The sequence below is a fragment of the Cherax quadricarinatus genome, chromosome 28, assembly GCF_038502225.1.
Source record: "Cherax quadricarinatus isolate ZL_2023a chromosome 28, ASM3850222v1, whole genome shotgun sequence".
Lineage (NCBI taxonomy): Eukaryota > Metazoa > Arthropoda > Malacostraca > Decapoda > Parastacidae > Cherax > Cherax quadricarinatus.
In genome coordinates, this window is record NC_091319.1 from 30,136,637 (window position 1) to 30,153,135 (window position 16,499).

The window sequence follows — 16,499 nt, forward strand, 5'->3', positions numbered from 1 at the left end:
TCACTTAACATCTCCCAAAATCTCTCTCTCTCCTCTGCATTCCTCTCTTCTCCAGGTGCATACACGCTTATTATGACCCACTTCTCGCATCCAACCTTTACTTTAATCCACATAATTCTTGAATTTACACATTCATATTCTCTTTTCTCCTTCCATAACTGATCATTTAACATTACTGCTACCCCTTCCTTTGCTCTAACTCTCTCAGATACTCCAGATTTAATCCCATTTATTTCCCCCCACTGAAACTCTCCTACCCCCTTCAGCTTTGTTTCGCTTAGGGCCAGGACATCCAACTTCTTTTCATTCATAACATCAGCAATCATCTGTTTCTTGTCATCCGCACTACATCCACGCACATTTAAGCAACCCAGTTTTATAAAGTTTTTCTTCTTCTCTTTTTTAGTAATTGTATACAGGAGAAGGGGTTACTAGCCCATTGCTCCCGGCATTTTAGTCGCCTCATACGACACGCATGGCTTACGGAGGAAAGATTCTTTTCCACTTCCCCATGGACAATAGAAGAAATAAAAAAGAACAAGAGCTATTTAGAAAAAGGAGAAAAACCTAGATGTATGTATATATATATATATGCATGTGCGTGTCTGTGAAGTGTGACCAAAGTGTTAGTAGGAGTAGCAAGATATCCCTGTTATCTTAGCGTGTTTATGAGACAGAAAAAGAAACCAGCAATCCTACCATCATGCAAAACAATTACAGGTTTTTGTTTCACAGTCATCTGGCAGGACGGTAGTACTTCCCTGGGTGGTTGCTGTCTACCAACCTACTATATATATACTATATATATATATATATATATATATATTATATATATATATATATATATATATATATATATATATATATTATATATATATATATATATATATATATATATATATATATATATATATATATATATATATATATATATATATATATATATATATATATATATATATATATATATATATATATATATATATATATATATATATATATATATATATATATACTATATGGTTTCTTTTTCTGTCTCATAAACACGCTAAATAACAGGGATATCTTGCTACTCCTACTTACACTTTGGTCACACTTCACAGACACACACATGCATATATACATGTATATATATATATATACATACATCTAGGATATTCTCCTTTTTCTAAATAGCTCTTGTTCTTCTTTATTTCTTCTATTGTCCATGGGGAAGTGGAAAAGAATCTTTCCTCCGTAAGCCATGCGTGTCGTATGAGGCGACTAAAATGCCGGGAGCAATGGGCTAGTAACCCCTTCTCCTGTAGACATTTACTAAAAAAGAGAAGAAGAAAAACTTTATAAAACTGGGATGCTTGAATGTGCGTGGATGTAGTGCGGATGACAAGAAACATATGATTGCTGATGTTATGAATGAAAAGAAGTTGGATGTCCTGGCCCTAAGCGAAACAAAGCTGAAGGGGGTAGGGGAGTTTCGGTGGGGGGAAATAAATGGGATTAAATCTGGAGTATCTGAGAGAGTTAGAGCAAAGGAAGGGGTAGCAGTAATGTTGAAGGATCAGTTATGGAAGGAGAAAAGAGAATATGAATATGTAAATTCAAGAATTATGTGGATTAAAGTAAAGGTTGGATTCGAAAAGTGGGTCATAATAAGCGTGTATGCACCTGGAGAAGAGAGGAATGCAGAGGAGGGCTTGAGATTTTGGGAGATGTTAAGTGAATGTATAGGAGCCTTTGAACCAAGTGAGAGAGTAGTTGTGGTAGGGGACCTGAATGCTAAAGCAGGAGAAACTTTTAGAGAGGGTGTGGTAGGTAAGTTTGGGGTGCCAGGTGTAAATGATAATGGGAGCCCTTTGATTGAACTTTGTATAGAAAGGGGTTTAGTTATAGGTAACAAATATTTTAAGAAAAAGAGGATAAATAAGTATACAAGATATGATGTAGGGCGAAATGACAGTAGTTTGTTGGATTATGTATTGGTGGACAAAAGACTGTTGAGTAGACTTCAGGATGCACATGTTTATAGAGGGACCACAGATATATCAGATCACTTTCTAGTTGTAGCTACATTGAGAGTAAAAGGTAGATGGGACAGAAGGAGAATAGAAGCATCAGGGAAGTGAGAGGTGAAGGTTTATAAGCTAAAAGAGGAGGCAGTTAGGGTATGATATAAACAGCTATTGGAGGATAGATGGGCTAATGAGAGCATAGGCAATGGGGTCGAAGAGGTATGGGGTAGGTTTAAAAATGTAGTGTTAGAGTGTTCAGCTTTAAGGAAGCCTAGAGAACAAATGGATTTGTCAGTTAAAAATAGGAGAGGAAAGTTATTAAATGGAGAGTTAGAGGTATTGGGAAGATGGAGGGAATATTTTGAGGAATTGTTAAATGTTGATGAAGATAGGGAAGCTGTGATTTCGTGTATAGGACAAGGAGGAATAACATCTTGTAGGAGTGAGGAAGAGCCAGTTGTGAGTGTGGGGGAAGTTCGTGAGGCAGTAGGTAAAATGAAAGGGGTTAAGGCAGCCGGGATTGATGGGATGAAGATAGAAATGTTAAAAGCAGGTGGGGATATAGTTTTGGAGTGGTTGGTGCAATTATTTAATAAATGCATGGAAGAGGGTAACGTACCTAAGGATTGGCAGAGAGCATGCATAGTTCCTTTGTATAAAGGCAAAGGGGACAAAAGAGAGTGCAAAAATTATAGGGGGATAAGTCTGTTGAGTATACCTGGTAAAGTGTATGGTGGAGTTATTATTGAAAGAATTAAGAGTAAGACGGAGAATAGGATAGCAGATGAACAAGGAGGCTTTAGGAAAGGTACGGGGTGTGTGGACCAGGTGTTTACAGTGAAACATATAAGTGAACAGTATTTAGGTAAGGCTAAATAGGTCTTCGTGGCATTTATGGATTTGGAAAAGGCGGATGATAGGGTGGATAGGGGGGCAATGTGGCAGATGTTGCAGGTGAATGCTGTAGGAGGTAGGTTACTGAAAGCAGTGAAGAGTTTTTACGAGGATAGTGAGGTTCAAGTTAGAGTATGTAGGAAAGAGGGAAATTATTTCCCAGTAAAAGTAGGCCTTAGACAAGGATGTGTGATGTCACCGTGGTTGTTTAATATATTTATAGATGGGATTGTAAGAGAAGTAAATGCGAGGGTCTTGGCAAGAGGCGTGGAGTTAAAAGATAAAGAATCACACATAAAGTGGGAGTTGTCACAGTTGCTCTTTGCTGATGACACTGTGCTCTTGTGAGATTCTGAAGAGAAGTTGCAGAGATTGGTGGATGAATTTGGTAGGGTGTGCAAAAGAAGAAATTAAAAGTGAATACAGGAAAGAGTAAGGTTATGAGGATAACAAAAAGATTAGGCGATGAAAGATTGGATATCAGATTGGAGGGAGAGAGTATGGAGGAGGTGAATGTATTCAGATATTTGGGAGTGGACATGTCAGCAGATGGGTCTGTGAAAGATGAGGTGAATCATAGAATTGATGAGGGGATAAGGGTGAGCGGTGCACTTAGGAGTCTGTGGAGACAAAGAACTTTGTCCTTGGAGGCAAAGAGGGAAATGTATGAGAATATAGTTTTACCAACGCTCTTATATAGGTGTGAAGCATGGGTGATGAATGTTGCAGCGAGGAGAAGGTTGGAGGCAGTGGAGATGTCATGTCTGTGGGGAATGTGTGGTGTGAATATAATGCAGAGAATTCGTAGTTTGGAAGTTAAGAGGAGGTGCGGGATTACCAATAATGTTGTCCAGAGGGCTGAGGAAGGGTTGTTGAGGTGGTTCGGACATGTAGAGAGAATGGAGCGAAACAGAGTGACTTCAAGAGTGTATCAGTCCGTAGTGGAAGGAAGGCGGGGTAGGGGTCGGCCTAGGATAGGTTGGAGGGAGGGGTAAAGGAGGTTTTGTGTGCGAGGGGCTTGGATAGGAGTGAATGGAGACAAATGGTTTTTAATACTTGACGTGCTGTTGGAGTGTGAGCAAAGTAACATTTATGAAGGGGTTCAGGGAAACCGGCAGGCCGGACTTGAGTCCTGGAGATGGGAAGTACAGTGCCTGCACTCTGAAGGAGGGGTGTTAATGTTGCAGTTTAAAAACTGGTATAAACCTTGGTAATAAATACCGACAAGTTGGTTTAGAAAGACACGTAAGCAAACACTATGACATATTTATTAAATTATTGCATACACAAATTTTCACTTGTCCTATATGGCAAGATGAACGTTGATATTTAAGCCAAGATCGAAAGTTCTGTCTATTCGGCACGACATTATATATATATATATATATATATATATATATATATATATATATATATATATATATATATATATATATATATATATATATATATATATATATATGCAAGGAATTCGCATGAGCAGGCGAATTCCTTGCATTGTTAAAATCTCTAGTAAGGCTGATGCATGCAGGGGATGAAATGAGATGAAAGCTGTAAGCCTTCTACCTGAAAGCTGGCTGCCTTGGATCAAAGTATAGCGCAAGCTGGACTCCAAGGTATTGGTCCAGTGTGAGTAGATTGGTAAAGCACTGCGTACCTTGTTCCAAGGTTCGTAGGTTCGAGTCTCCTTCAGCCAGAGATCAGCGTTTGTGTATATTTCGCCTATTCATGCGAATTCCTTGCATTGTTAAAATCTCTAGTAAGGCTGATGCATGAAGGGGATGAGATGAAAGCTGTAAGCCTTCTCCCTGAAAGCTGGCTGCCTTGGATCAAAGTCTAGCACAAGCTGGACTCCAAGGTATTGGTCCAGTGTGGGTAGATTGGTAAAGCACTGCGTACCTTGTTCCAAGGTTCGTAGGTTCGAGCCTCCTTCATCTAGAGAACAGTGTTTGTGTATATTTCGCCTGCTCATGCGAATTCCTTGCATTGTTAAAATCTCTAGTAAGGCTGATACATGCAGGGGATGAGATGAAAAGCTGTAAGCCTTCTCCCTGAAAGCTGGCTGCCTTGGATCAAAGTCTAGCACAAGCTGGACTCCAAGGTATTGGTCCAGTGTGGGTAGATTGGTAAAGCACTGCGTACCTTGTTCCGAGGTTCGTAGGTTCTAGTCTCCTTCAGCCAGAAATAAGTGTTTGTATATATATATATATATATATATATATATATATATATATATATATATATGTGTGTGTGTGTGTGTGTGTGTGTGTGTGTGTGTGTGTGTGTGTGTGTGTGTGTGTGTGTGTGTGTGTGTGTGTGTGTGTGTGTGTGTGTGAGTGTCGTGCCGAATAGGCAGAACTTGCCATCTTGGCTTAAATAGCAACGTTCATCTTGCCATATAGGACAAGCGAAAATTTGTGTATGCAATAATTTCGCCATAATCATTCTGAACCTAACGTAAAAAATATATTTCACTGTGTTTGTTTAGTATTAAATTATTGTAAACAAATCTAAAATATATTTAGTTGGGTTAGGCTAAAATAAGTTGTTCTTGTTATAATAAGGTTAGGTAAGTTTTCTAAGATTCTTTTTTTGCAAAATTATAAATTTTTACATTAACATTAATGAAAAAAATGTATCTTTAAACGTATAAGAGAAATTTTTAGAAAGGACTTAATTTTAAATGAGTTCTTGCTAATTGACCAGTTTTACATATTCGGCACGACATATATATATATATATATATATATATATATATATATATATATATATATATATATATATATATATATATATATATATATATATATATATATATATATGTATATGTCGTGCCGAATAGGCAGAACTTGCGATCTTGGCTTGAATAGCAACGCTTATCTTGCCATATAGGACAAGTGAAAATTTGTGTATGCAATAATTTCGCCAAAATCATTCTGAACCTAACGAAAAAAATAAATTTCACTGTGTTTGTTTAGTATTAAATTACTGTAAACAAATCTAAAATATATTTAGCTGAGTTAGGCTAAAATAAATTGTTCTTGTTTTAATAAGGTTAGGTAAGTTTTCTAAAATTCTTTTGGTGCAAAATTAATTTTTTTTACATTAACATTAATGAAAAAAATATATCTTTAAACGTATATGAGAAAATTTTAGAACGGACTTAATTTTAAATGAGTTCTTACTAACTGACCAATTTTACATATTCGGCACGACATATATATATATATATATATATATATATATATATATATATATATATATATATATATATATATATATATATATATATATATATATATATATATATATATATATATATATATATTAATGTAGGGAGGTACCACTAGAACTGTTATAGGGACCCTCATCCTCAGAGAAAAGAATAAACTTGCTTCAGGGAAAATTCTAGGGAATTTTCTCCCAGCGTCGTTCACGACGCTCTAACCCACTGGACCATACAATCCTACAAGAATCACGCACCCAGCAGAGCTAGGTGCGTGATCCGAGGATATACGATGGTGTATGTGCCTCAGAGCTTATTTCATTCTCCTCCCCGTTTGGTGTACTAGCCTCCACAAGCAGTATATATAGCATTGTAACCACGAACGAGTGATATTTATGGAATTATATGTTGAACGAATCACCAATATTCTGCTAAGCATAATTAAATAAACTTAAGCTTCACACTTTCACTCAAGCCGTCCAAAATCATTATGACTCGCATCAGGAGATATAACTGATGTATGACGATTACAGGTCTCTCATTATAACACTTTCCTTTCAATATATTTGGTCATCTTTTAAAATAATATTTATGGTCTCATAATTTTGGATATCATATCCAAACGGTAATTAATTCATGTTTGCATTCCTACAGTAAGGTTTGTATTGATGCACAGAAAGAACCGACTATTAATTTTGTCAGTCACCATCATCGTTACAAGCTACGTTCATTTATTCATGAAATTAGGCTTTTCTTCTCTGTTTAGTAAGTCTGAGTTGCCTGATGTCACTGATACACCGCAGAGAGTCGGGGAACCTTTCTTCCCCAACTGTACATTTATCCACTCAAGAACAAACCTATAAACCCATAATGCTCTGCATACAAGGGGCTTTTGGCATGTACACCCAACTACTATAATTCCTTGTACAACTATGTATCATGCCCAAATAAACTATATGAATATGAATAGAGTCAAACACTCACGTTTTTACCATAACACAGACGAATTCTCAGAGAAAGTACGCGCAGAAAATCATAACAGACAACATATGTGAACATAAAACACTTACAGGAAGCAAGCATGCACAAAAACACTCGCATACAACATAAAATGTGTGCATGTAAACCACTCAGACAAAAAAGGTGTATGGAAAGCACTCACAGACACCATACGACAACATAGAGCCCTCACAGAAAATACAGAAACACGTAAAGCACACATACACAAAATATATTTCCATAAAACATTCGCCGACATCATGCACACAAAACATAGACATACATACACACAACGCACTCATAAAAAAAATTCGTGCACACAATGGAATCACAAGCAGCATACGTGCGTACTAAGCTCTTGGAGACAGCTTACATGTACACAAAATATTCAGTCAAAAAATGTTACATGGAAAGCAATTTCAATGAGAGTAAAAGGTGCACGTAAAGTACTTTTAATGACAACAAAAAACTTTCATTGACAACTTACGTACACGATAAATATTCACAAATAACATACGAAGAAAACTATACTGTTCTTCGATAATGAAATCGGTGTTACCTGAGAGGTGAAATAGAGATGGATGGAGTGCCAATCTCCATCGTGAAGTGTTGTGTTGATCCTGAGCCTAAGTGAACCTCCTCTTCCTTCTACCAGCAGTTGCGGGAGCCCATTGACGATCTGCAGAGCGATCATGGGTGTCGGCGTGGCGTGTTGGCGTTGAGACGCCGGCGCCAGTGGTCCGGAATAGAGGATGAGGGCGTTCGGGCGTTGTGTGAGGAGGCGGATTGATAGGGTGGTGGGGAGGCAAAGTGGGAGAGGATCAACCCACACCCACCCAGATCCTGAGAAGGTTCTCGCCAGCACTTTACACCGTGAACCCCAAGACGCGCCAGGGCACACACACCTGAAGTGAAACTCTATGTACGATATATGTCAAATTTATCATATAATCACAGTTACAGCTTGGTGCATAGACATGATTATGTAAAAGAATTGGAGAATTTGTGGAGAAGTGCAAGGAGACTGGGAAGAGAAATTTATAGAAACGAGCAGGATGACTCAAGAAATCGTAATGACACGGGGGTATGGTTTGAGCAGGATGACCTTAGTGGATCAAAGAGCTATAAGAGATATGTTTACTAAATACACAATACTTAAAGGACTTGACAGGGCAGACAGGGTCAGAAAGTTTCACAGACAGAAACTGGAGACACTGGAGCATATTTCTGTAGACCTCGCCTTCTGCGGTCGCAGAAGCTGTGACTCATCTTTACAGTCACCCTACGCTCCACTTTGGGGAAGGGAATTTCTGTTCTTTAGTCATCGCCTTTACTCTTTCACGTTGCTTGCTCATTGTGTAAAGATTAAGCCGTCCAGTGGAGCTATCAGTGACTACCAAACTTGCCCTAGCTGCCTCTGTAAAGACCTGCTTGCAGGTAAAATTTACAGCTATCCACTCTTTGAAAGACTCCTTCATTGTCGTCTGTACTGACGATAATGAAGCTTCTTCATCGCAGTGAAGACACTCAGTGACCGACAATTCAGCGTCTCTCTTTCACATTTCCTGCTGGCAAAGCGTTCTGTTTTTGTGAAGCGGTTGAACAAGATGATCACTTCCCTATCAACTGCTGACCTGAAGACCTCTATCGAGGAACAAAGCACTTGGGCCTTGATTGACAACATTACCAAAATTCCAAACGCTTCTTCAATGGTCAAACTCACCTTCTGCAACATCGATATGGCTACCAAAGCGCTTTCTGATGGCCTAGTCATCTCCTAGTACCATATTCATCCATGGTACATCGAGCAGAACGTTTTCACTCATGCCTCACCCTGCTGGAACTGTTATTCTTACCACCACTCGATGACTGACTGTCCCATTAAAAAGAAGAAATTCTGTCCCAGCTGCGGAAAGGACGGTCATAATTTGAAAGCATGTCCCACCACCAATGCCACTCCAACCTGCCTCAACTGCGAGGCAGCCAAATGCCCACTACAGAAGGAGGTGCTTTCTAAGAAGATCAAAGAAGAAGCTAAGAAGAGCAGCCCCAAACCGCCGCCATATGCAGCCATAACAAGACTGCAGTCTGATACCAAGAAAATTCTTCAAGCTACACAATAGCTACACAAGCTACACTTCAGGACGCGGCTCCCTCCAAGGGAGCCGCGTATGCGCACCTTGCGACTGCAGCCAACCCAGGCACGTTCAGCACCACCATTAACGAACTATTCCGACTTAACAACATGCCAGCCTTCGTCTTCCCAGACTCTACATCTTCAGCTGACGTCATCCGGATTCTTCCTAACGTCGTTAACATCACTACTCCTGCTGACCTATCTTCTTCTACCCAAGCAACTGCTCCTGCACCTTCCACAACCAGCGACGCCACCGCTCTTGCTGCCCCGACCACCGCCTCCCACCCTGCTGTTCCACCAACATTACACCTCTCCACTAAAGTCGACCAATCAACAAGTTCACTTGAACCACCAGAAGCCTCCACCGCCATTACTCGAGACCAATCAGAAGCCACACCCCATCCACTCCAACAAGAAGAACAATCAGAAGAAATGAAGGAGGACAAAAAAGTTGAACCTCCTCCATACCTTAGATGGACTGACATAACATTCTATTTCTCCTTGCCAAAAAATGTACCATCACCGAATTTCTGGCCATTGTAAACGTAGAATTACAAAACAAGCAAAGCAAGATACATATTCTACACATCTCAAAATCTAGGTACAAAAGCCTAAAGAACGGCTCATCTACCACCGACCAGAAATAAAATCTCCTTGACCAATCACCATGAAGCTGATACCTTTGAATCCATCGACCAATCCCCTTGAAACTGCTGCCTTACTCCACCTCCAACTGATCATCCTGCCTTTCTGGTGCCCTCTCGTCACCAAGATCTCCAAACTCAAGAACTAAGCATGCATCCAGCACTCAGCAGATGCTTCTTCTGCTCTTTCCTCGCTTTTATATGTTTTACAATACCTAACTGCTGGGTCTTGCCCCGGCTCATTTTCTACGACTTCGGGCGTTCCTCTCACCTGTCATTCTTCGTCTGTCCCCACTTCGCCGCTCACCCACTTGTGGGTCTTACCTGAGATTCTGATTGATTGATTGATTGATTGATTGAAGCATATCAGGACTATAATGACGCAAATGATTCAGGAAGAGTAATGACCTAGACTAAGAAATTCTGGAAGCACTCTTTATACATAAGTTTAAATGTACAGTAGTTGAGACTAGACAAATGAGACATGGAATTAGTTTAATCCCCATAACTACTCGATGTTCATAAAAAAAAAGTTGGTTACTACACACAGGTCGAGCGTTGCAACCTAGGGCAAGTAGTGCGTGCACTAGGCAGTTTTTTAAGGAAAAAAGAATCATAATGCTGACCAAGGATAAAGAGACAGGACAAAATATGGACAAAACTCAAACATAAGAGACAATTTTCTTCCACGTAAAGCAAATGGAGATTGAGGGGAAACACAGAAGAGGAAATAACTTGCTATTTTAAGTAGATAAAATCTTTCCGATTCGAGTGATTCTCTCAAAGGCGAATATGCAGAATGAAATATTTATACCAAAAATAAGCAGAAGGGAATTAACACTTTTCATAAATGGCAAAAGATCAAGGTGGCTGCCAAGATAATCAGCATATAATGGTTTTAGTTACATCTTCATTGTTTTATATGATCGTAAGATAGTATAAACACTTAAGTTTATATTTTCATTTTTGGTTTTGCGAATTCAGCAGGAAGCTGTAGAATGATCAAGCATGAACTGTAGCACTCTCCATTAACAACTTATCAGATGTATTCATGCAGTGAATTATCAATAATAATAAGATAAACGAGTAGTGAACTAGAAAACTCTATATGCCTTGTATAAATATTATGTTACAATTATGTTACGTTAGAAAAGATATATAGTATATAATAATATATAAATATTACGTGTTAGTTTGACTGCCACGCGCAGAATAAGTTCAGAGAGTTATGAGGTGCAATGCAAAGAGTTACATCACACTATATTGACTAGCAGGAAAAATGTACAGTGATCCCTATTATGATGCATATGTGACACTTGGGGATTTTTCTTGCTGAAACGTTTCGTCTCCACCAAAGACTTCTTCAGCTGAATACAGGCGAATACTAACGACAATAGAGGTAGTGTTAACGTGATCAGCACATCACCCTTGGTAGGTGCTCACTCCCTCAAGCATAAAGCATAAGCATGCTTTATGCAGAAGTGATGTGAAGCAGCTAGAATTAGCGTTGCAGCTGAGCCTGGCCTACTAGATAGAACAAGGACAAGCTAAACAATCAGAGTTGTAGAAACTAATGATTCTGATGGTGGGGATTTATCATATGTGGTTAATAAAATTATGTCCGGAGTCAACTCACTGCGAGATCTAAATGACTAATGCCCTAGAACAATTCACTACAGCAAGACAATGTCAAATACTAGTGACACTTTCCTCGTATTAGGGCAAAATCATAATGCAATCACTGGTCTTGTGTCAGGCCACTCACCAGCATATTACAACGACAACCATGCTAGTTCGGGGATTGCATAGCAATTACCTCACAGATTCGGATGAAAGGCGTAAGTCACTTCAGTGAATGATTATGGCATCACTTGTGGAAAATACTGTATATATTTTCCAGAAATTCAGTATTTATATGTAAATAGATGGCCATACTGTATTTAATAATATTTATGTCATAGAAAACGGAAAGCCTGCGTCTGCGCAGACGAGACTCGCCATCTTGGTTTTGAATTGTGTACAACGTTGGTGTGATGGGAAGGAATTTTCGTGCTCTAGAGGTTGAAACTGGGCTGACACCTCTCAAATAGGAGGCGAAATTGTTGGACATGCATTCCTGCATAACTTGAGATATCAGACGATTGGACAAGACAGCTCCAGGAACCTCAGATAGGCTCTCTAGATTTGTGTATAATTCTGGCAAGTGTTTTCATAAATTTAGTTAGTGAGGTTTTTCTGAGTATGATACAACTTAATATCCAGTCAAATTGGTGAGTGATATTAAGATATATTTTCCTTCTGTTATGTAATTGTGGTTATATATAATCATTTTTTAATATACAGTCTACAAATTTATATATTTACCAGAATTCCTGATGTATAATTCATTTAATTAATAGGTCCAGAGCAACTTGTGGTTATGACAGTGGTAGGTATCGAAGGGGGACATTTTTTGCGACCTAGGTGTCCCAGATTCCTACTTGTCTATGTAACATTGATAAATAATAATTATCTTTGTTATCATTTACTGTTATGTACATAATTAGTTACATTCAGATAAATGCAATTTTCCACATCACTGTTACTTTTGAGAAATTTGTTGGCTTTCAAACATATGCTGCTATACATTACATTATGTTACATGTAGTTCAGCCCAAACAGTAACAACGGATGGTGCTGCAGTACTAGGGTGGTTTGATAACTATGGAGAGAGACTTACGCCATGGCAGTTTAGTTTACCCAACATCCTGAGAAACTGATTGAGGGTGTTAATCCTTAATATACATTAAATAATGTTGAGACTGAAGCCTTACATAATATACTTCCGAGGCTAGAAAAATTCTCACATTAAGTCCTCTTATATAAAGGAATTAGAGGTATTAGAGTATTACGCTAGCCCAAAGAAAGCCTCCTCACTCTGATTATAATGTATAATTATAGATTAGGGTGGTCAGCTATAAAACAATGCTTGCCAAAAGAAAAAGAATTTCAAATGCTCTCTATATATTTTGAAGAACTTTGTTCTATTGCAATTCCAGGTAGTTCGGCTTCAATTCCTCCACAGGAATCTGAATAAAATAAAAAAAAGGCTCGCTCTGGCAGAGTCCCGTTGCGACCTACAAAATATGCATGATACCCGTTCACTCACTACTTTTTCACTGGAATACAATTCAGTTACAGATGGCGTCCTGAGAGAAGTATAATAAAAACCTGTGTATGTGATAACTAAATGTGACATTAAACATACAACTCTTGTCTTTGTTTGAATATGCATGGCATTACCTGCTTCCACTGGGATAGGCTACACACCTCCCACCGTTAAGGCAGGAAGTGGGTGTGCAGGTCTCCGGCTCATGTGTGTGACAAACGGGAGACTGTGTCAGCCGTGGTGTCACTAGAGAGGTCGAGTTGGTGTCCACAACCTGATTGGATGAGAACTCAAGCTTTAAGTCAAGAATGGGATGTGTTTCAAATCATCATCATGTTGAGCTCAAACTCAACCACGAAGATACGCACACACACACATTCTCTCTCTCTTTCTCTCTCTCTCTCTCTCTCTCTCTCTCTCTCTCTCTCTCTCTCTCTCTCTCTCTCTCTCTCTCTCTCTATATATATATATATATATATATATATATATATATATATATCGTGCCGAATATGTAAAACTGCGATCTCGGCTTAAATAGCAACGCTCATCTTGCCTAATAAGACAAGCGAAAATTTGTGTATGCATTAATTTCGCAAAAATCATTCTGAACCTAACGAGAAAAATATATTTCATTGTTTTTGCTTAGTATTAAATTATTGTAAACGTATCTAAAATATATTTAGTTGGATTAGGCTAAAATAAATTGCTCTTTTTATAATAAGGTTAGGTAAGTTTTCTAAGATTCTTTTGGTGCAAAATTATAAATTTTTACATTAACATTAATGAAAAAGTTATATCTTTAAACGAATGAGAGAAAATTTTAGAAAGGACTTAATTTTTAATGAGTTCTTACTAACTGACCAGTTTTAAATATTCGGCACCACATTCGCAGAACAGGCGAATAATATGAGTCCAAAGAACAAGAAGACTAGTTCAGGGAAACGTTCTAGCTTGAAAGAGGTAGGGAGGTAGGAGACACCAGGCGGACCACTTGCCTGTCAGACCAGTTATCCCAGGCAGACTAGTGCCAAGTGCCAGAAAAATACAGTATTAAAGGATTAGAAGACAACCAGCCTCCAAACACTGATAATGTACTAATGACCTAGTGAACATAAGAATTATAAAAATTCGGTCAGACTTCGATACCATATAAATAACTTTAAATTCTGAATATAGATATGTCTGGAAATTATTTAAGGAAAAATCTGTAATATTAAGGAAATGGGTTTATGGCCAACACATTTAATTCAAAAGGGAGACATCTATGGTTTATGAAGAGGTACACGTCTATAGTTTGTCTATCCCACCCAACTCTTGAGCAGATGCTGGTCTAATACAGGCCCTATTTCTTCAATGTGGATTTATGCCATTAAGACAATGCAAAGCATTCATATAGTAATCCAGCTTTAAGTTATGTATGGTAGTGTGAATTATAATGAATTGAGTTTGAGTATTTTGAAACTATTATAATGAACATTTATCATGTTTTGTAAATGTCAATTCTGAAACATTTCTTTCCAGCCATGAGGTACAAGGAACTAGGACTCTGGCTTATGACCAATTTGTGGGAGTGTTGCAAACTCAGGTGTGGTTGAATATCGCACTTGATTCCTGAGCTGTTCATGCCGAATGATGGTGATGTGTTATCCTAACATCTAGAGGTTTGCCAGTCTGTTCCAATTACAAATAAGTTGTAGCCATTGTACCCACTACTGCATACAAAGCAAACACAGAGTTTAAGTGAATTTTTGAGCAAATTAATCTTGAGCATTCAAGATCTGTTAAAAATTACTTGTATGTGTTTTTAAGGCATTCAGTCTGTCAGATAAATTCTCATTGAATTAAAGAACCAGCACATTCTTGATCTGAGGAGCTATTCTAGGTTCAGTCATATTCTAAATTTTCCTAGCTGCCAGGAAAACGGTTTCTACAAACTCCTTAGGGTAATGTAGTTTCGTAGCAAAATCTAAGATTTACCTAATTAATTCATTAAGAAACTTTGGGCTACAAATTAGGTAAGTTCACAGAAACAGTGAGAAAGACACTTGTTTCATGGTTAGAGTAGTCCATTTAATTCACCCTTGAGAAAGAAGTGGACTTATAACTTCCATTCTTAGATGCTCAGATCCACCGGGTTGATAGAATGTTTAAGTATATAGGAGGTCCACTAATGTGTGTTCATATATTCATTATTATTCCAACATGAAACAATAGTAAAAAAGAGTGTCTTTCTCGCTATGTTTCTGAGAGCTTACCGAGTGTGCAGCCCACTTTCATGGTGAGGAAATTAAGAAACTCTCCGATACTGCTACAAAACTTTGTTACCATAAGGAGTTTGTAGAAACGGCTTTGCTGGCATGTAGGACAACATATCATAGAACTGAACCTAGAATAATTCCACAGATCAAGAATGTGCTGGTTCTTCCATACAATGAGAATTTATGTCCTGCTGAATGTTCTAAAAATTTTCAAAATACAAGTAGTTTGTAAGAATTCATGGATGGTCAGGATTACCTTGATCAAGAGGTGTTTACAGGATTGGGTGCAATAGCTGCAATTTATCTTATGTAGGATGGACTGACAAACTTCTGGATGTTAGGTTGATACAACATTGGTATTCAATATGAAGAGTTCAGGAATCAAATGTGATATTCAACCATACCTAAATTTGCAACAATCCCGCAAATTGGTCGGAAGCCAGAGTCCTAGTTTCTTGTACTTCATGGCTGGAAAAAAACATTTTAGAATCAGCAATTAGAAAACATGATAAACATTCATTATAATAATAGATTCGGATTATTCAAACTCGTTTATAACCGAGACCATCGTGTATAACCTAAAGCTGGACTACTATATGAATGCTTTGGACTGTCTTAAGTGTCATATTTCGACAACAAGGAATGAAGGCACGTTTTCCTGCCTTCTTGCATTAGAACAGCGTCTGTACAAGCGTTGGGTGGGACAGATAAACTATAGACGTCTCCCTCTTGGTAAAACATAGATGTCTCCCTTTTGTTTTAAATGAGCCAGCCGTAGAACAGTTTCCTTAATATTACTGAATCTTCCTGAGACAATATCCAGATATATCTATACTCAGAGTTTCAAGTCTTTTATATTGTATTGATGTCACGCCGACATTTTGATAATTGTCATGACACTAATGTTATGTTTGGTAGGTCATTGCTACATTGTCAGAACTTTTGGACAGGCTGTTTTCTGTTGTTTTAATACTCTATCATTCTGTCACTTGACACTGGTCTGGATGAGGCAACTGGTCTACCTGGCGCCTCCTACCTCCCTACCTCATTCGAACTAGAAGATTTCCCTGAACAAATTTGCTTGGACTTCCTATTCATTTCTGCAACATTGCAAGCTCTCACTGACGTATTTAATGCACCACAAAAGACCTGTTGTTTTGCATCTTGTATCACTTGTTGGCGAT

General features: G+C 38.2%; 1 protein-coding gene across 4 annotated transcripts in view; it reads right to left on the bottom strand.

Annotated features, from left to right (window-relative positions):
* Positions 1-16,499, bottom strand: part of LOC128693299 (putative neural-cadherin 2) — a 251,714-nt gene that overhangs the window by 65,880 nt on the left and 169,335 nt on the right. For all 4 annotated transcript variants that reach the window (XM_070089515.1, XM_070089514.1, XM_070089513.1 and 1 more), the window contains exons 13-14: positions 13,192-13,331; positions 7,688-8,033 (exon numbers count right to left, since the gene is read on the bottom strand). In XM_070089515.1, coding sequence (XP_069945616.1) covers positions 7,688-8,033; positions 13,192-13,331 — 486 coding nt within the window. The remainder of the gene's footprint in view (positions 1-7,687; positions 8,034-13,191; positions 13,332-16,499) is intronic.